We start from the raw sequence: 21,867 nt of genomic DNA, 5'->3' as shown, positions 1-21,867 counted from the left end.
AAATTACGATTAACATATAGGGAGTAACAAAAACATTTGAGTTGTATTAGTTTTTAAGGGGGGTGTTATACTGAGAGAAACCTTTGTAATTAGGGGGTGTTATTACTGAAAGCATCGTTTGAGAGCTGAGAGAAACTTTTATCTATCAATGCCAATTTCGTCCTTGCATGTTTTTTCTCACCCCAATTAAAGAACTAAAATAAGGAAAGGACAAAATCCATCTGAACATATTACCCTACCCTTATGAAAGGACAGGATTTTTGGGAATTTAGAATCTTTCCTTCGGTGATTTTCTTTCTCCTGTAATTTTTTTAATTCGAAATCGTTGTTCAACCTGTACCCAGAAACTCTTCCAATTTAAAAAAAAAAAAATCGAATGTTACTGTTTTTGCATTCTCATTGCCTTTAGTTCTTCTATTTGCTTGTATGAATGAATCTTGCTACTAATAGAGGATTTATGGAAATGAGAATAATATGAGATATATGGAAATGATGCATTCAAGAACTTTCACAAGTTCCTAAATTTATTTATTGACCTTCTGCTGTACATAATCTACATATTTTCAAAATAAATATAAAAACAGGATTTAATATGCAAACTTCCAAGTCCATGTCAAGCCTTAACTCCAAGCCTCTAAGGAAAGAAATGGAGAGCTTTAAGCCAAAATATGGGGTGTAACCTAAAAAAATGAGCCTATGTGATTTCCTACAAGAGAAGGGTCTTTATGCATATTTCATATAAAGTCTTGTCAGACTTCAATAAAAACAAGATAATTAAATGAGCCTATGAGTTTCCCTTTTAATCTAATTCATGTCATTTTAATTGAATAAGACTTTTATATTGTCAAAGCAACCAGACCCATGTATGATATATGACTATTGTAACACTGGTACCAGAGAAATGCACAAAACCATACTCAAAACTGATACCAAATTGGCCATAAAACGACCAAACCCTAAATAATATAGTAAAACTAGCTACTGTTGGAGTTAATTCATTAAATTTTGTGAGCATATAGATCATGACTAGATGTACATTTCCATATAATATTCTCAATTTTTGGACCAGTAGATTATTTATGGTGGATTTTACAATCTCAGCAGTTCAAAAACCAGAAAACTGTCAGTATTCCTAACAGAACCCTCATTTGAACTTTAGCACTATTCCTAGCTTTTATTATGTATTATTTTTCCATTAGTTGTTGTTTACTTGTTGAGAATTTATATTTCAGCTGCTATAGCAGTGATTTCTAAGGTTTTGTATGTACTCTCATGTACTCTTTTGTTTTGAACCAAGAAAATTTCTGTAGTGAGATAAAAATCTGGAGTGCATTTTGCCGACGGCCAGAGGGAGAGGTGAATAAATACCCCGCCACTGGAAGATAGTGACTTTGTATTATTACTAATTAGGTGCCTACATGATTGCTAACAGTACATTGTAGCGAGAATTTAATTGTACTCTTTGAGTTAAAATTAAATGGGGGAGCTATACATTGTAACAGTAAATAGAGACCTTAGGGGACATTGTAAATTTCCTTGTTTTTTTCTCACAGATGAAAGCAACTTAAAGTTTCCTTTATTAGTTTATTTATTAAATGAGTCAGAGAGAAAGTGAAAGAGTAAAATTAGTATCTCGAGAAAAAAAAATTCACTTAGCTCTCAAAATTAGAATACATGCTCTCAAGGTAGCACTCCCTCGAGTTATTGAAGAAGAGTTGATGATTTATGCAGGAGCATAAAATTGCCTTTGAATGTGGTATAAACTATCAAGTATCTGCCATCAAACTGCATAGAGTCCAATAAAGTGAAAAGCAAAGAAAAAAATAACATGACATTAAAAGTCTGAGAACTGAGGTACATATATAATTTAGCAAAATAACAATGCTAATTGCCAGATACTAGTACAAGAGCAATGTCAAAATAAATAGTCCCTGGTTTCTAACCGGCCACAAAAACAGTATTTCAAATCATATGACCAACTAGGTCTTCCTCCGTAATATAGTTGGCACACCATAACATACTGGAGCTGCACCAGTTAGCATATCCATTTTGCATGCAGTCCTGGCCTTGCCGATGCATGATGCTATGCGCCTGGTAGCGCACCCCTTACACCACCTATTGTTACCACGACCACTCACTTGCGTCTTCTTTCCTCTCCTTCTAGAAGGTTTCTCAATTAGAGCACAGGCTAAGCATCTCACATGTCGTGCCCCTCCATTTTGAAGCCATGAATCGACAACAGCCTTGCTGAATATGTCAATGTCTCTGTCTGTGATGTCCCACAAATTTGCAATCACGGCTGGGGACCCAGCAAAGAGGTACGACAGGGGGGTGCCTCGCGGTGCGTAACTCCCTCGACATTCGAGCATTCCACTGCTACATCCCATCAGGAGAGCTGCCGCATGGATCTCCAGCTTTTCAATCTCACATCTTGAGATGTATTGTGTCCCTGAGATATGCATTCCACAAGGCTTCGTTAGTTGGATTTGTCATTTGAAGTTAATCCGATAGGTCTAGAGTTAAGCTCACCAAAAGGCTTCGTGAGCTTAAGAACACCCTAGATCTACTCCATAGTTTTATTTCATGAAATGCAAGTCTCCTACATAATTGCAAATATAAAAGAGGATAATTAAGGGTAATAGGCCGATATGGACTAACCACTATTATGGCCGAAGTAAAAGAACATGTCATGATTCTTTAAGACCAAACCCAACTCTTCACTCGTTTGGGCAACTCCGGTCTTTCCCTGTTTACAATTTGACAAAAGGGTATCATATTTTCAAATCAAATGGAAATAATATAGCAAAAATAGTTTACAAAGGGGTTATAAAAGAAAGTTAGAGTTGCTGATAAAATAATATTTTAACTACCTTGAAGTTGAGTCCTTCTAACCACGGCTTCAAGTTGTCCTCTGTGACCTTGAGATCCCCACTAGGGTTCAGTAAGTAATACGTATCAAAGGGATCCACCTCAGGGAAGTACGAACGACCGGATAAAAGTTTTTCCCTTTCTTCCTCTTTGTGCCTCTGGTAATTTCTATCCAGGGTTAGAAAGATGCTGCCTATTGATGGCATTCGGTAAACCTCCTGCGTCCTCAACGTAGGTAAACTCTCCCACGGCAACATCTGCATAGTATATATTACAATGTTGAAAATTATAGTTAGAACAAAAAAAAAAAAAAATCGAGTTTAACTGAAAAAAAAAAAAAATGGAAGGTGAGATTATATTACTGAGTCCAATTCTGACCTGCACATCAGTATCCAGCACTAAAATCACTGGCTCTCTATTAATCAGCATGGGCCCACAGAATGCCTCTCTTAATACTCTGTCAATCGACTTGGGTATTTCAGAGCCTAAATCACGAGATACTGAGAAAGCCCTAAATCTATCTTCCCCACAATACCCTCCCTGGCCAAAGGAGCCTCCATATGAGAGCAGCTGGGAGATGCACACTTTGGCATCCTCCAATGAGTTGCTGCCACCTAGGATAGCTTTTACCAAGCTAGGGTTCACCTCTGAGTTGATCAGTGGCTCTAGATGATTGATTAAGGTAGGGACTAATAATTCTTTATTTTGGTCATTTATTGGATATCCTCTCAGCAAGCAGCCCCATGGACCAAACCATGATTCATCAATATTTCTGACAAAAGCAAAATACAATTAAGTTCTAGAAAAGAGAAAACAGTCAATGAAAATTGAGAGCAAAACCATTAATTCAAAGAAAGATTGACAATCCAACCGAAGCAATAAATCTAGACGATTGTTGATCTCTCTTCTCCATTCCCAATATTTTTGTTTAACAGTCTCCTGGGCTGACAGGGTATTTTCATTCATGAGCAACTTAAAAGATGGGGCAACATGGTCAAGTACAGTGTGGCTCCATGGGCACTTCCATTCTTTGGTTTGTTGTGTGTCGCCCATCTGTTTGCAAGTTTTTAGATTGTGTTGCCCTGTCAAAAGATTGCCAACACAGTGAAGTAAGAAAAAAACAACATATTTCAAGAAACTATAAAACAAGAAATGGTGAAATGCTTGATTACCTTCTCTAATTTCATCAGCAGGTAGAAGCATGGAAATTGGTCCATTTGTTGAGTCGATTTTTGAGAGCATAACCCAAGCAGGACAGGAGGAGGGATAACCACCGTCAATTATACTGATGCATATGATAGAAACATCAGGCAGGTTTTTAAAGAAGTATCCAACATGGTCTTCAAGCTGGTTGATATTTTCAAATGGAAACCTGAAAGGGAGAGGATCGAAGTCCAAAATTAAAACAGAATAAAATAAGAGGATATATTCGTTCACTAAGCATCCCATTATCTTATTTACTCATCATATCGGTTTCAGATCCCTTTTTTTACAGGGACTATTGATTTATTGTATCACGATTAACATATTAGTACTCGTAAAAATTTCATCTTCTGCCATGCAGCACATACATGTATAAATACATAATTCCCATCTATTGGCATTCATGCTAATTAGGTCCTTATCAGGTCAGGTGTACTTCATGTTGGTTCATGTCTAGATTGAATGACAGAAGCTACTGACTATTATCATAGGACTTGTGCGAAAATAGCGCAATGAGAAAGTAGCCCGAGTTTCATTCAGAGTTTTCAAGTTTTGAAGTACCTTAAAAACTTGCTGTAGGCCTCATCCATGGCTCCAGCCATGACCTGATAGCATGACAATAGATAGTTATTGGTACAGCACTGTTTGGAAAATAAACAATCTAAAAAGCAAAGAAACAATGAGAATCTAACATTTGGAGGAATTTTGTTCATTTCACATTGGTAAAGGGTGTCCAAAGAAGTGCTGATAGAGGCTTGATGAAAGTAAGAAGCCCAATGGTTGAGAGAGAGAGATTTGTTGAGATGTAAAGGCAAAGGAATAGAGTGATCCACAGTTGAACTTATCAAGGTAGATGCAAGGAGCCTGCTCACCTGTAAAAGGACCAATCTCAAAATATTTAGTGCATAATATATGATTTATAATTTGGCGGAGCAATAAATGAAAAAAGGCAAGTTAATTGGACCTTTTGCAGAAGCAAGGGACACTCTCGAGAAAATATAAAGGCTCTCAACAACCAAGTTAGTACATCTCGCATCTGGAAATTTGCAAGGGTACAGCATGGATCCCTGTACATAGCAAAATTGAACCAGTAACAAAACAAATCACCAATAAGTATAATCAATACAACCAGGAAATAATGAAATAAAAATTCAGATTTCTAGATCAATTAACCTGTGTTGATCAGAAAGACAGTTCTTTAACATAAAGAGGCTCATGTTATACAAAATCAGTGCACGGTTGATAGAGAGAGCCTTTGATTGCTCATCTGTTATCAATTCCATAAGTTGATGCACGTCAACTTCCGATGAGTTAGTAGCTCCAGGAGATCCAGAAAACAAAAGAAAGATGCACTTCCAGTATAGGCTGTATATCTCATGCACATTAGACTTCGCACCTTGAGCCCCCAATGTTCTTGCTGTTTAAGAAACCAAATATGTTAATAATATGTCAAATAAAAGAAAATAATACATAAAAAATTGCTAGAGCTAACCAAAAAGAAAAAGGTTTTCAACCTCTTTAAGAAAACAAATTGCTGTGACTGCATATTCTAGAAAGAATGGTTCATATCAAGTTTGTTCCTACCCTTCATAATATTTCTCTTTATTTCAGAATTTCACAAAAAAGTAGAATAACATACCAACTGAATAATATCACAAGTTCACATAACAGTAGAAGAACATACCGATTTTCAGTTGCAACAAAAGAAGAAAACTACTGTGCCGAAATTCAACCCCGAGATGTAACAAATTTGTCAGATATCCGGAATCAAGAGCTCCGTTCATTAGACAGGGCCAGCACACTATTTTATAAGATGAGTCATAACCATTACATTTCGACCTAGGTTTCCTTCCCATCTTTTTCAAATTACTGAATTCAGTTGCCTGTTCCTCTTTTGTTTTAGTAGCAGTGGATGTTTTGCAAGACCTAGCCCTGGTTGTTCGCGTAACATTTTTGGTGTCTGGATTAAGCTCCTTTAAAATGCCTTTGCTTCTAGAAGCTTTCTTATTAAAAACTGATTTTGCTGGCTGTTTCAAAAGCATACAAAATTTGCATGTGGAATTCAGTTGCTCGTTTGTTTCAGGCTCTTCTTTTTTGGAAAATTTTAATTCGTGATGATAGAGCTTATCAAGGGCTGATTGGTACGTGCATAAAGCGTCTTCTAGGGTAGGTAGAGATCTGTTTTGAGGGCTGTTTTTGAAACGGCCATGTAATAGATCTCCTAACTGAAGATTGACTGTGGTTTCAAGAAACATCTTGCAGTTTTCACAAGAAAGTGCCGGTTTACTGTTCCAAAGAAGCTCTTGTGCGCATCTTAGTTCCCTGTCAGCCTTGTCCCATAGTTGCTGCTTACGATATAGTTGACCTGAAACAGAACTGAATTATTCTTCTTCTTTGCAATCAAACTTAGATCCAATTGAACTTGACCTTAGCACAATGGCATGTGGTACTACTAATAAATTTAGCGCCTGAATTAATTCAACTATGAGCCAATTACTAATCAAAAAAAGGTGACAGTGATCATATATGTATATATATATCCTTACCTAAAGATGATGCAAAAGTTATTTCAAAAGAATGCAACACTTGAAGATGTGACACCTCTTTTCCTGTCAAAAACATAGATTCAGCTTCCACACCATTGCCAGTTGATTCATAGATACTCCCCATCTGGGCATAAACAAAAAATGAAACAAAGCAAATACACAAAAAAAAAAAAATAATAATAATAAAAGGAACAGTAGAAACACGATATAGCGTGCCTGAAAAGTGCTTTCAAGATAGCATCTGAGAACAATCCAAGGGGAGAGACAGGAATCCATGATGGTGTCTGCTCTAGTAAAATCAGGCCACATCACAGTTGGTACCAAATCCCGTACATCACATGGCTTCTTATGAAAATACACAAACTTCCAATAAAAGAGATTTCTGCGCAGATTGAAGGCCTCTTTTGCATAAGACAGAGCCTGAAGGAAAGGTCAAACTAACTTTTTTCAAGTGCTTTTTTCATAAGAACAAAATTACATAAAGAGTAGGTACAATGGAGATAATGTAAAAATTACCTCAAACAGTTTGCCTTCCGACAATAGCCTCTGTGATAAATCATAGTACAAGTGACTAGCAATAAAAGTCGAGCGGTTTGATGGTTTAGGCTGCATATTCAATTATAGAAACATCAGTTTAGCCAAATATAGAAGGAATATGAATTTAATGAACAAATCTAGCATGGCACTGAACTTACATCAGAAATTAGAGAAGAGGCTATTTGTTTAATTTCCTTGATTCCAATTTTGCACTGTAATGATTTTTCGAAGCCTTTTTCATTCACTTCTGGGAAAACTAGACAATTGAGCAACAAGTTCTGAGCAAACATGCTCCGGGTTGGGTTATGGGCCTCTAAACAACTGGCCCAAAACTTTGTAAGATGAGCACTGGCATCACAGTTCTGTAGTGCATCGGAAATAAGCTCCACATCTATTTGAACGCCACAATTGCTATGTCCCACCCGTCTGTCACTAAATAGCAAGGCAAATAATTTCTCAACTGGTATATTTTCATGTTTCAATATCTTTGCCATCAACTTGCATATGCGAGAGTGGTGCTTGTAGCAACCCTGACAAAAGTAGGAAAAAAACAAAACAAAGGAAATGTGGTGACCCATGGTACTTGCATTATGCTTAAACCAAAAAAAATTCTGCTAAACCTATTGCATGAAAGAAAAAGATAAGAATAAAATGTTCCACCTTAATAGATAATAGATCCATCGAAGAACAGAGCATTGGAACCATGTTTGTCGCCCCCAGTTCGAAACCACCATCACCACAAGTGTAATGCTCAATATCTATTCTTAACCACAAATCAAGAGCAGAATCAATATCTCCCAATATCACCTGTGGAAAATAAAAAATTGTCCATTATGACCTACAATTGGAAAAAAACATCAAGACCATAAAGTGTGTTCGAGCTTAAATGACCTACCAAAACAAGCATAAAATACAGGCAATTACTTTTCAGTACTAATAATTGATAGAAAGGCTCCAAAATGAGTAATCCTTATCTTACCTCAAAGTGGAGTTTGACATCCTGGGCATACTGTGCATGCAAACAATAAGCAGTTGCCAGTTGATGATATGCCAGAGCTTGATCTCTACAAGAATCTGATTTTGCATCTCTCTGTCGGATAAAAATGATTCCAGATGGTCAGAATATTATAAAAAGACTGGAAACAAGCAAGAATAGGATCCTACTGGCTTCGTTCCTTCATTCTCTAATAGCCTATCTGTGACATGATTATAATCTTTTTTATCACATCAAATTAGTGAAAAGCTTTGTTCAACAGAAAAGTTGTAATGATAAGGGAAAGATACAAGAGTAACTCACAAGCAAAGAAATGGCTTCCAAGAGGCAAGCCAGAGAGTCCCCCAAGCCATCAACTCCGCTAGCACGTAAAGCTCTTGCTTTTGCAACAAGAATTCTTGATCTTTCCAGAAAATAATCTTCTTCACAGTATAGATCCTCTAATAGAACTTCAGTGACCTTTTTTTGCATAATTTTGCATAAATTTGGGTACCGACTTTCCAAATGTTGATACTCCAGGAGCTCCTACAGAAGTAGTAAGGGAGTAGTTATTGTATATATGAGAAAGTGCTTTTAGGCTTAGAGAAGTAACAAGGCATTGAATTTTAAAAGAAGAAAAAAATGACATTAACCTTCTCTGTAATTCTTCCCAGAGACACCCTCGACCACTGTTTGTCCGTTTTCTTCATGATTAATTTGTATAACAAAGGAGCGTCATATTTCTTGTTATCTTTATCGAATTCTTTGCACAACACCTACAAGTGTCAAGAGAGATTAGTAATCACAACTGTTTAGGAAAACAGAAATGGGTCTTTTAAATGCATGCTAGATCTGTACCTTGACCCATTCTTTGACAAAGGAGAAGTTGCTTTGGATCCTGTGCAAATCATCAACGAGGGACATCTCAAACAAGGCGCAAACAGTGATATCAGCAATACTGGTGATGTCGCCAGGATGGAATTCATGGAAATAAAAGATTATTGACCCGATTCTTTTACATGCATCTGATATTGTTTCCTTGATATTCTTCAGCCTATCATTTGAAATATCAGTTAACTTCACTGAGTAATTATGGCAAATTCGCCTCAAGTTTGCCAATACAGCTTCAGAGTACAGCTTCAATGCCACTGCTACTGGTGCCTAGAAAAAGAGGTACACAATATGATGCTAAATAAGGTGAAAAAACAGTGACATATTATTGTAGAAACAGCACCCAGACTGCTCTAAACCTTGTCATTATGAGTTTTAACTTTTTAAGTATCATACTACAAAAAATATAGTTTCAGATCCTCAGCAAAACATAAAGAGAAAATTCTAATACCTGTCTTACATGGCTTTGAATCTGGTACAATGTTTCCACTGTATTATAAAGAGAGGACACAACATACTTGAGCTCTATAGGTGAGACCCACTCGCTTGATAGTACTATTCTGATGGAGTCGCAACACTTCTGTATTAGAAAAATGAAAGACCTTAGCAATAGATTACAACAGACAATTTCACAATTGGCATTGAGGCAAAGTTGCTGGACCTGCATGCTGATAGGGGTGCAAACGGATCGGATAGTAGTAAAACCATATCCGTATCTGTATTTATTTTTCAGATATGGATCGGATATTAAACGGATACGAATATGTATCGGATATTAAATGGATACGAATACAGATCGGATATTAACGGATATGAATAAGGAGACGGATATAAGTCGGATATCTAATTTATACATTGTAACAAAATTAACATATTTTCCAACTAATATTTTTGTCATTAGAAAAAAAGTACGTATTAATGAATATAATTCGGACAAAATAATTTTTCTAATGTTAAATTTTTTATGTCATTACAAAATATAAACACTCGTAAATTCAAAAATATATACTTTACATACAAATATAAACACTCGTAAATTCAAATATAGACAACTAGGTATCAGATACTGAGTATTTGACATAAGTTCTGAAAATGAAATTTAATTTTCATCTATCTTTTCTTGTAAAAAAAAGTTTAATTGAAACCAATGAACCTGTTCAGAGTCCTGAAAGTTTCAGAAAAATTTCTAAATTTGAAAATTTCAATACACGCTTTCCCATTTTTCAATACATGCTTTCTAACTATAGAGAGAGAAGTCCAAGTGGTGTTTGTGGGAAAAATAAATTACCGATACTAACGGATATCCGTTTAACTAAAATTTAAGGATACGGATAATTATCCGCTTCCAAAATCGAAACCGTATCCGTATCTGCAAACTATCCGTATCTGACTATCTGAATCTGCAAAAATTCGTATACGGATCTGGATGGATAATATCTGATCTGTTTGCACCCCTATATGCTGACCTCTGATCTGACTTGCACCAGATATGAAATATGGGATAAGAAATCATGAATATAATCACCTCATATGGTATAGCAGAGAAGAAGCAAATTCTGAACCCAGAAACTAATGATTCCAGCAGCCGATTACGTTTATCCTGTGTTCTTTTGTTATCTACATCATTCTTCGTAGTAGCCCTGACAAATAGAAGGGACAACATTATTAGCAAAGCTAAAAATAATCAGATATTGTTCTAAAGATGACTGTTATATCTAATATAACGTAGGTTGGCGACCTCTAGTGATTAGTAGAACAATGCCCAATCATACAAGTACACTACTATATTATCATTCAACTTGTACCAGCCATGATATACTCTTTGACCGGGTTGCAATGACAACCCCCTAGGTTCGATGTGATTCAACTGCACACTCATCTTACCGGTACCAAGTGGTACCACACTATGGGGATAGCCATTCTGTGGAACCTCAGGTGAATGAAAAGGCCATATAAATTAGAAGATGCCAAACTGACAGATCAAAACAGGCAAAAGACAAAAAAAAAAAAAAAACAAAATGAGAAAGGAAAAAAAAGGTATAAAACTGAGAACTTGGCTCCTAAAAACTACAGTGGAGATACATTTGGGTAAGTAAAACAATACCCCTTGATCTTACCTAAAGGCATTAATGGTGTAACTGCAGAATTCCTCTAGCACTTTGAAAATGTTGCTCCAATTAGAAGATTTAGGAAAATCTTTTCCCTTAGAACAGAAGCAACTCCATCCGGCCTTCACACAAGGTAGCAGCACCCGACACAAAAGATCTAGCACATCCAAATATGCCAAAACCAAGCCTGAAGCATTTCCATTTCCCCCATTCTTCTCAGAAAAATAACTTGATAGTGTCTCTACTGATGTTGTTAGGCTTTGAAGTTCTTTTTGGTTGCTGAGGATTGTGGCATAAGAAGATATAGGAGTGTTGTCAACAGTTTGGCTGAATGGAATGGTAGATTTGAAGAATAAAGCAGCAGCGTAGAGAGATAGAATCAAGCCAACATGAGGGCAAAGCTGAGAAAAAGCAGAAGTTTTATCAGTTAAAAAAAATGCAATATTATGTACATTCGCCCATGCTTTCAATCTGAGAAAATAGCAGATACCTTGGCAAACTTCTGCACATGATCAGTAAGAGTGTCCGAAGCAAGTTTACAGAAGTTTGGTTGAGTGCCATACACAATATCAGATATAGATGATACAAAATAAAAAAACTCTTTCACACTCTTCACAGCTTGATCCTGAGAAAAAGGACGTTGTAGCAAAACAAACGAAGGGGATTATGATCTAGATAGAAGCAAAAAGGTCCTTAACAGAATTTCAATATAAAATCATGAGTTTTTCTGTTACCAGAAGATGCTCTTTTTACACTGAATTTCAAGTAATTGAAAGAAGCACAGTGTACCTTGCATTCACATAGAGATAGCTCTAGGGTTATTCTTAGCACATCAAGGAAGATTGAAGGACCATCATCCCAATTTAGGTTAATCTCAGAAGAGATTTTATTAGCACTCTGAAACCAGTATCAAATAATGCAGTTTGTCAAACCATTCCCCAAAACAGGGGCAAAATATGCCACAGTTACAATGCAAAATGTACCAGTTGACAATGATGTAAAGGTACCGGACCAGATTTGCCCAGGCTGTTGTCAGGAACACCAAAATGCTATAACAGAACACTAAGATCCTGAAAAGTTGAAGTCAAATTACAAATAGGTACAGGTTCTACTTGGGCTGGTATCTCCTAGTATCATGAGAAGCTGCCTGCTATGATAACAGCATGATGGATGCAAATGTTTCAAGGAAATGACCATGGAAAAAGTAATCTTACAAACTTACAATTGTCAACTGCTCAAAAGAGCACCTTGCACACTCCCTTAACATGGTTATGCAAAAACTACTGACAATCTCATGGTCAAATGACCTACATTCGCTGGTGAGAAAAGTTGCACATTTGTACAATGGTCTCAGCAACGTTACACGTTTCCTTTTAGCAGCCTCACAATCCAATAACCTACATGAGATCCATTTTCTAGTAAGAAAAGGAATGGGGGGCTGAAACAATTTTTATGAAATGCAGATGTGAGACTTCGGATAGGCACATAATGCGCAGTATAGCAAAGCAGGTAGAAAATTGGCATAGGTTGTTGCATCTGCACTTTCTGATAGATAGAGGCAGTCAATTACTATCTATGAAGTTAAGAAATCTAACCAATAACACAAGGTCCAAAGGGTAAAAAAGGATTGACCTAATTGGCCTTCAACGAAATACCAAAATAGAAAAGAAAGGAAAACTATTGTTTGCTCAGTTCAATCATCTCAGTGGATAACAGTAGACCAGAATGTTCTGTTGCTACTTGTGAAATGATAAAGAGCAGTAATTTGGAGGGATAGACTACTTTACCGAATCCAAGGCTGCACTTGCTCAACAAGAGCCAAAATCCTCAAATAAGGCTCTGGTATTTTTGATTTGCATTTAACTGCACATTTGCAGAGAGAAATAATTATATCTAGTGCCAATGTAGTTATCTCTGAATCATCAGTACCAACAATTTCGGGATCCGGGAACAATATCTGTGGTTCAGCACCCTTGCCCTTCCCTTTCTTCGATCCAGACACCTTTCCAACTGGAGAAAGAGCAGATATTAGGTCTTCTAGAAGCAGGAGGGCCTCAGCCTCAGCTTTTTCGTACTTCTCAATATTTATCAAGCACCGCACAAATTGGGCTCTTTGAAGGTGAAACATGTAGGGTTTCCCTTCCAAAACAGGCAACAGGCAACCCAAGCAATCGAGTACGAGTACGTAGATGTCCAGATATTCATTATCTCGCTCCTCAATTAGATCTCTTTCGCGGAGGAGAGTGCGGAGGAGATTCAGAGCTTCACAGAGAAAAGAGAGAAATTTTTTGGCGAGGGGTCGGGCGGAGGAATGCGAATCGATAAACGGACTGAGGTAGGAAGTGAACCGTGCGTAAAGGCCTCGGTGGTCGGCGCCTGGCTGGAGGCTCGCAAGAAGAGAGGAGGCCTCCATTTCCGCCGGAAACAAATCTGCTGTGATTCCTTGAGAATCACTCACAGGATCCTGCTTTTCCAAATTCATCCATTCATTTGTTTTGAAATTTGTGCTTAGAAAACAACAGATTTTGAAATTTAAACATCTCAGAAAATAGAAGGATGGATTTGGAAAAACAGGATGCTGTGATTCTCAAAGAATCACAGCAGATTTATTTCCATTTCCGCAGCATGCGAAGAGAGAGAGGAGAGGTGACTAATCCCCGATTTGTTGGGGGGAATTTCATGTATAGTTCGCACTTCGCAGCTAACTGAGAAGTACAGCATGGACTTCATCTGTAAGCAATTTGTAATACATAAATATTTGCTTTTGCACATGCAAAGTATACATTGTTAACCACTTTCCACTTCGTGCATTTTGTGGCCTCTAACGAAGAATTATTAATATTATTGACAAAATGAATCAGGTGATAGATCGGACCAAATTTTTTTATTAATAGAAAATTAAAAATTAAAAATATCGAAAAAGTTTGGATTTCTACGAAATTTCAATTTGTAAGAAAAACGGGATCATTTTGTCCAATTAATGAATCGCTAATTAATCAGTAGAAAAGAAATTAAGTCATCCAAACCCAGACGATTTTCTGGATTGATCGAGATAGACAAACGGTGCATGTAATAAGGAGTTTGGCTCCTTCAATTTTCTGAAAAAAAAAATTCATACTATACCATATGTATATCTAAGATAAAATTTGAACATCCTGAAACAACCTAGCCATACGATATTGGAATTCCATTGATAAATCGACTCAACAATATCAAGGATATAAAATATCTTTCATGAAAATATGGTTTTTGAACTAGCCATTGTCTGGTTGTATACTAGTATGTGCAACTAAGATAGACACCTGAGAATTTGTGCTCATAATTAAGGCTAGAAGATGCAATAAACACCAGTTGTGCAAAATTTGGCAGTGGCTCACACCAAAACTCAAAAAATATAGAAATATCAAAATACAAGTCTGGACGGTAGAGATTATCCCGTCCAGGATGGTTTTTTTTTAACCAATTCATTAGCGAGCCAGTTATATTAATTAGCGATTCACTAACCGGACAGAATAAACCATCCCATTCTTCCTACAAATCAAAATTTCATAAAAACCTAACTTTTTTTTTTCTGATATATATATATATTTTTATTAATAAAAAAATCGCGTGATCGGATTCGTTGTTTGTGGAACTGACTCCTTTGAGATAAAAAAAAAGAGAGTCATAGTAATCATCTATGTCTAGTGTGATGCAGTTTTATCAAACCAAATCATCGGCCATGATCTCTCTGAAGAGTGCAGCGTTCACATTCGAAATCGTAAATGTTGACATTATTTTATAAATCATCCGGATTCAACAAGAGATTGAAGCAAGATTTGAGGTTGAGAAGTTCTAATAGAACATCTACTTTCGAGAAATCGTTAACATCACTTTTAAAACTCATAACAACAAACGGTTCGTATTCTTCATTTAAAAATTAAAATCTATCTCGCCGTAGTTGACTTCTTTTCACAACCATAAATGTTAAATAGACCTGTAATACACTTGATAAAATTTTAAAAGTTATTAGGTTGTAAAATTTTAAACTCTAAACAATCACATCAATTAATTAGTAATACATAATCAAATTGCACAAGGTTTTATACAGTCTATAAAATGAAGAACACGTGTAAATAACTAAATACTTGACTCTGATTTTTAACGTAATCTACAAAGCTGATAACTCCTATCATGCTTCTCAAAAAAAAAAAAAAAAAAAAAAAAACCACTAACATAATCTAATGTTCTGTTGTCACATTTGAGAATAGATATATACTAGAGCATGTCTTCCTCAAACTGAAGACTGATTTTCACTCAAGGGGCTGTTCAGATGTCATGGAACTGTACAGGATGGAATTTGACATATTCAAGAACCCACTTTTTAATTAGCGGAAATGATTATGGAAATTTGTTAAATGAGTGTTGAGTTATCCCGTAGAATTAGTTGTGAAATTTTTTTTTCTTTCTAAAATATTTAATCTTATCCATTTCTCTATTAAATGCATCTTCGTTTGTTCATTCTATCAAATAAATCCTCTTTTTTAAGCTGATACCTGTCATTTGGTACCAGTTTTGGATCTCCTCTTCCTAGTTAACAAAAGGTTATTTCATGTATGATTTTTGTTCTAAATCCTAAAGTCTGATTAAAGGGTAGACACAACAGGGTTACAGAAGTTACAAAAGTGATTATCAGCTACTCACTAGACTGGTACTGTGCAAATAGGATTAGAGAGATAGAAGAGATTGTATTGAATGATTGTATTTTCATTCATCACTGTTTGATACACTGACCTGGCATATATACCAGTATTGTTACACTGGCACTATAGATATAAAAACAATACCAGAATCTCTAAGCAGTATGCAACTAACTGCATATTCTAATTACAAAACTGCCCTTCAGTCTCTAACTAGTTGCTCTCTGTTACACTAGCACTAATTACAACTAGTACACCTAATATGCGCCTCCATTTGATTGATAAGAGTTACAAAAGTTTTGTAATAGGGTTACAAGAGTTCAATAGCGGGTGACATATCTTGACACCATATTTTTATAAGTCATTTTTATGATTTTAAAATTCAAATAGTCGATCCAAACCGTTCAACGTGATGTCCATATTAAAATGTACTTAGAGACCAAATTTAGAATTTTTTGGAAATTGTTGTTTTTCAATAGTTCAAAATTGCCTGAAAACAACAATTTTGTACACATCTTGATAAATGCTAAAAATTTCCAAAAAATGTAAAATTTGGTCTCCAGGCACATTTTAATATGGAGATTGTGTTAAACGGTTCGGATCGTCTGTTTGGATTTTAAAATCGCAAAAATAACTTATAAAAATATGGTGTCAAGATGTATCACCATAAAATGGTGTAATTGGATCCCTTTTCCTAAAATTCATAAAATGGTGTAATTGGGAGAAATGCATAATTTCCAGGTTTTTGAAGGATACACATGAAATTCGCCGAGGTAATTTTTTTTTAATAACTTCAATGTTGTTCGTATTTTATACATATTAGTAACATAAACTATAAAACAGACTCGCTTTGATTCGGTAGTGGTTTAAGAGCATGTTATGCAAGTAATAGTTTACACATGAAACAATAAAAACAAAATATAGTTTATATGTCAAGCAAGCGAGTTAACGTATGAAAACAAAATAAAGTACAACAACAATTTAGGAATACCTATGAGAGTTTCAATTTTCGGTCCAAGTTAAAAAAATGTTGTATAAAATTTGTTGGTTATTTTTTGGAGGTGGAATAAGCAAACATAGTTATTCACATGTAGACATTAAGACATAGCTTTATCAAAATGATTTCAATTGTTCTCCACATGGAGACAATAAACAAAATATTATTTACATGGATTTAGTTTCATGACACAATTTACTCTCTTTTTTTGCTTTGTTGTCTTTATCACTAGAGGAATGAGGATACGACAAGTTCATCAGAAATAGAAATAAAGCACATGAGCATTATGCATATTTAGATGTATGAAAAACATGATTATTAAGCACTTAAAACACTACTTATACAAACTAAATCATTTTTAATGCTGAAATAATTTGATTGATATGGGCTCTAATTGCATTGCATACTCCACAAAGTTCATACAGATGTAAACAAAACAAATGCAAACAACTGCAAACTAAAAATTTTTGCCCCACAGCAATTAATACTTTTACCAGTAAAAGTTGAATTATGGAAGAAAAAAAAAAGCACCATCCGGACTAAATGCCAATTTGGGTGGCATCCATTTCAAACGAATTTACATCTGTAAATGAGAATCTATATCAAAACCCTGTAGATCTGATGGGCTTGCACCTGGCCTGAAAAAAAAATGTGATAAAAATTATAAAATAAAAGTTAATATTACCTAGAATCAAATTGACAAAAAGAAAGAAACAACATGTCATGAAACATTTTTCTGTAACTGATAATCACACTCAAGCGAGCTTTGGAGTCATGCTAAAGGGTTTCATTTTATATCAGCATAGAAGAAAACCAAAAGGAAAAGAAAAATAATACCTCTTCCTTATAGCGCAATAGTGAAATTTAAGCTTCCCTGATTTGACATCCTCTGTGTACTGCATGGAATGAACAAAATAGAAGGAGATGAAAAAAAAAAAATACTCATCAAGTATCTTGTTTGCAAAATTGAGCTAATAACCCTATATCTAACAAAAGCTGATAATATGGAATAGCATTATACACAGTTTAACAGGCATCATAGAGGCAAGACTATGTAGCTGTCTGTGGTTGTCTAATATGAGAGGTAAACATAGCTAATAGTTATTGATTTTAATTTCCTTCTGTAAATATTTGCATGTAATGTGAGTGCAGTGTGTTAGAATCTTAGAGAGAGAGAGAGAGACCATCTTCAAGGTGACCGTTATAGAAGAAAATGCCAAAGACTCAAATGGTATATCCTCTAGAGAAAACAGAGCACACTCCAGCGACTCAGCTCCTGGCGAGAAGTCAGGTGTTTTTAGCCTTGCACGGAAAATGATGTAACTCTACTGCATTTCATTTCCAGAAAAAAAAGCAAAAAACAACTGTTACCCCGGAATCACAAGGTAAATATGAATTATCTTTTGTCTAAAGATATCTTGTATGCCACTTCAAGCTTGAAGTAAAAACACTCATTTTACTTCGCGAAGTAGCGTAGCCCAACTCTCTCTCTATATATATATAGAGTTAGGCTGGGGTGCTATGGATAGCATAGTGGCCTCTATGCTACGGCTCAATATTCGAGTTTTCAAAATCCAAACGGTCGATCCGAACCGTTCATCTTATTCTCCATATTAATATCTGCTTGGAGACCAAATTTTACATTTTTCTGAATTTTTTTACTATTTATCAAGTATTTTACAAAATTGTTGATCCAACGGTGGCTGCACAAAACAGTAAAACCGTTGGATTAGCGATTTTCAAAGTGGCTTAATAAATAGTAAAAAAAATCAGAAAATTATAAAATTTGGTCTCCAAGCAGATATTAATATGGAGAATAAGATGAACGGTTCGGATCGACCGTTTGGATTTTGAAAACTTGAATATTGAGCCGTAGCACGGGAGGCCACTATGCTATCCATAGCACCCCAGCCTAACTCATATATATATATATATCAACAGTTCATATATGTTGCTTGAACTTCGGGCTTTGAAGTAGTAATGCTAAAGACAAATTATGGCACTTGTGCAACCAAAAGGCCTTGCTTTAGCATAGGAATGAACAGTTTCTTTAAAATAAACAGTTCTCTGTAATTGTTAATTTCTATGATAGGGTTGAAAGAAGGTAACACCTTTAATGATAGAAAATGAGGGATAGGCTGGGAAAAATACAAAAATTAAAAGTCTAAACCTCACAAAAGTCATCATTTCTGAAAATGAGGGTACTTGTGAAAAGTTCTGAAATTAGAGAACCTTATATAATTCTGAGGAAATATGAAATTTCTGAAACTTAAGGTAACAAGTGAGTAGAACTAGGGTGTTCTTAAGCTCTTCAAGCCCCTTGGTGAGCTTAACTTCAAAACCTATCTCATTGGTTTCAAATGACAAATCCAAGCCATTAAAACTGATCTACTTCACGAGTGATGCGTTTTTACATGCAAAATTTATAAAATTTTGAATTAATTAAGTCTAAAGTCAAACGGTCATTAAAATTAACTAGTAAACCTTCTTTTTTTACCACCTGATTTTATACTAAATTAATTTGAAATTCATAAATTTTCCATGTAAGTGCATCACTCGTGAAGTAATCGATTTTCAACGGTTTGGATTCGTTGTTTGAATCCAATCTGAAAAGTTTTGGAGTTAAGAGCTTAAGAATGCCTTAGTTCTACTCGTGACAAGTTGTGCATTATTCCTTTTATAAATAGATTTATCTTTTCTCACTTGGCCGATCAAAGGGATATCCATGTGTGCAAAAGGTGAAAGTATTTCCACTTGTGCACATGCCTCTTCTAGGGTTTCTCTAGTTGCCCCTTCTACGGCTGACTCACCAATCTCAAGGTAACCAGCCGGCAGCGTCCTGTGATAATTAAGCATTAGTGAAGTTGTGAAAGGATAAGTTAGCGAGTTTTTCCTTCTTTTTTTTTTTTTGCGCGCGCATGTGTGTGTTGGGGGGGGGGGGGGGATCCCAACATTTATCTAGATATATCCAAATAATACATGGAATTAGCATCCAGTAACAAGTAACAACCAGGTTATTCCTAACTGCCCTTGTCAGCAACTGGAATAAAAATTCTAATGCTAAATTGTACTTCAAAGTTGTGCTTGAACATATACTCTTTGAACACTTAAAATTTGGCATCCAAGTACATTACATTTTCATATGAAGATCATACTGAGCGGTTTGGATCAACTGTTTGGACTGTGAAAAATGGAGATATGGATCTTTAGTATGGACAGATATGCACTATGCATAATACAGTAGTCTCACTCTAAGTTTTAAAGTTAAAATTTAACATTAAAGGCTCAATTTATATATTAAAATTTGAAATTCAACATTTCAGGCATGATCTATATATTATAACACAACATACCCATATAAATTGATTAGATTTGATGCACGTTTTACTGTTCACCAAGTAATATGAATTTGAGCTGACAGAAATTACTGTTCCTTGGTGCATCACCAAACAACAATCAAATTACATGAAATTTTATTGATAGGCTATCTATATGTTCAACAATACATCTATGATTTATTTCTTAATTTTTTAATCTTATTTGAATTGATTTGCCAAATATTGTTGAGATTGTCAAGATAAACGCTCGTCGAGTGATCCCTCCCTGTATAGAAGTATATAGTGCTGCATATGAGAATTGTTGGGTATTTCGTGCAAATGTATAAGAATGTTGGGAGTCATGTCCAGAAAAGCCTATCTCAATCTAGTACCACATTATTAGAAGAAGAAAATTAGTATTTATGAGTTTATAAAAGAGATGATCACCAAAGGCCATAAGAAGGTTCAATCTTTCTCCGACACAGCAAAACCTTGTTATCATGCTCCACCAGACAACCTACCACCTGCCATTGTAAATGAAAAGAAAAAAAGAAGCATGCTGGATTATCTTAAAATAAACCCCAAGTCCTCAACTGAAATTGAATTTTCATGGAAGAAACTTATGAAACAGCAAGTTGCATTAACTAAAAATAACCTATAGAAGTTGGAGATTATACAGAAATACAACAGATTTGCAATTTCAAATAGATGAATTGAAGAGTGAGCCATGGTACTTTGCAATGCGCACATAAATCCGTACCAAGGATCCATATTTTGGATTATGAAGTCCAAACAGTCGATCTGATCCGTTCAATTTCAATATGATCTTCATGTGAAAAGTACTTTGACACCGAATTTTACATTTTTTTAGAATTTTTGTATTAATTTTTAGATAAGTAGAAAATCATGTTGAGCGATTCGGAGCAACTATTTAAACTTTCAAGACAAAGATATTCACCCATAGCACAGACCTATGTGCATTGCGAAGTACTATAGCCTCACTCTAAATTGAATTCATATATGATGAGGAACTCTAATTGTTGGAGTCGTACCATTTTTGGGTTCTCATAGTGGATTCTCCCACAGGATGTGCAAATAGCCCTAATTTTCTCCTCTCCATCTGGTATTGTGTGCTTGGTCGGACTACCGCAAACTTGGCAGTGGTGAATTTTCGATTTAATCATCTGAAAGTGATATAAAATTTAACTGTCAATATTAGAAAATTGGATTTATTACTTACAATCAATAGATTCAGAGATCTTCTAAAATATAAATAAACCAAGATGAAGAATATAACCACACATTTGAATATGCAATAGGTTTATTATCAATAAATCGAACCTAGTGGCGTGAATTTGATTTATATAGAAGCGCAAGATATTACGAGAAAGCGAAACTCACAGGAGGCGGCGGTACTGCTATGTCCGACTCAGTGCTCCTCTCCGATCCAGTGGAAGACATCCGAAAAGCTCTCAAGTGGTGGCGAGAACTGGAGACAGTGGCGAAGGAGGAAAGTTTGCTGGGGAAGGAGACAACCCCGCGGCCGCTGAAGCTGAAATGATGCAAAGGGGAGAAACCGAGGCGATAGAGGGAAAGAGACGACCTGAGCATGGCAAAATTTTTGGTTTGGTTTGGTTCGTTTCAATTTATTGGTGGAACGGGAGGTAGGTAGCAACTAGCAAGGAGAGGCGTGAGGTTGAGACTTAGGAGACGACACATGGGTCGCTAGTTTTCCGATTGGAAGCTAG

General features: G+C 35.6%; 2 protein-coding genes across 4 annotated transcripts; both read right to left on the bottom strand.

The window, feature by feature from the left end:
- Nucleotides 1-1,805: 1,805 nt before the first annotated feature.
- Nucleotides 1,806-13,701, bottom strand: LOC144546771 (separase-like). Of its 2 annotated transcripts, XM_078295322.1 has the most exons (27): nt 12,914-13,694; nt 12,349-12,523; nt 11,916-12,023; nt 11,617-11,751; nt 11,136-11,527; nt 10,544-10,658; nt 9,470-9,598; nt 8,986-9,288; nt 8,781-8,903; nt 8,452-8,673; nt 8,134-8,244; nt 7,815-7,961; nt 7,313-7,684; nt 7,134-7,223; nt 6,834-7,037; nt 6,618-6,741; nt 5,756-6,436; nt 5,245-5,488; nt 5,036-5,138; nt 4,764-4,943; nt 4,633-4,676; nt 4,041-4,240; nt 3,740-3,950; nt 3,247-3,640; nt 2,871-3,125; nt 2,659-2,746; nt 1,806-2,449 (listed from the first exon to the last, which is right to left on the bottom strand). In XM_078295322.1, exons 1-27 carry the CDS (start codon nt 13,606-13,608, stop codon nt 1,980-1,982), a joined length of 6,315 nt encoding a protein of 2,104 aa, XP_078151448.1. In that variant the 5' UTR covers nt 13,609-13,694; the 3' UTR covers nt 1,806-1,979. The 2 variants fall into 2 exon arrangements, with proteins under 2 accessions (XP_078151448.1, XP_078151453.1); XM_078295327.1 differs by lacking the exons at nt 1,806-2,449; nt 2,659-2,746 and having other exon boundaries at nt 2,891-3,125; nt 3,231-3,640; nt 12,914-13,701.
- Nucleotides 13,702-17,157: 3,456 nt separating this feature from the next.
- Nucleotides 17,158-21,867, bottom strand: LOC144546760 (nudix hydrolase 23, chloroplastic-like). 2 transcript variants are annotated; one of them, XM_078295313.1, is made up of 7 exons: nt 21,521-21,867; nt 21,172-21,303; nt 20,567-20,643; nt 19,506-19,641; nt 17,987-18,127; nt 17,640-17,698; nt 17,158-17,440 (listed from the first exon to the last, which is right to left on the bottom strand). In XM_078295313.1, the coding sequence occupies exons 1-7, from the start codon at nt 21,728-21,730 to the stop codon at nt 17,380-17,382; spliced, it is 816 nt and encodes a 271-aa protein (XP_078151439.1). In that variant the 5' UTR covers nt 21,731-21,867; the 3' UTR covers nt 17,158-17,379. The 2 variants fall into 2 exon arrangements, with proteins under 2 accessions (XP_078151439.1, XP_078151443.1); XM_078295317.1 differs by lacking the exon at nt 17,987-18,127.

This window comes from Carex rostrata, chromosome 2 (genome assembly GCF_964058835.1).
Source record: "Carex rostrata chromosome 2, lpCarRost1.2, whole genome shotgun sequence".
Taxonomy (NCBI): Eukaryota; Viridiplantae; Streptophyta; class Magnoliopsida; order Poales; family Cyperaceae; genus Carex; species Carex rostrata.
Note: the sequence above shows the minus strand (reverse complement) of the source record. Positions and strands in the feature narration are given on the sequence as shown.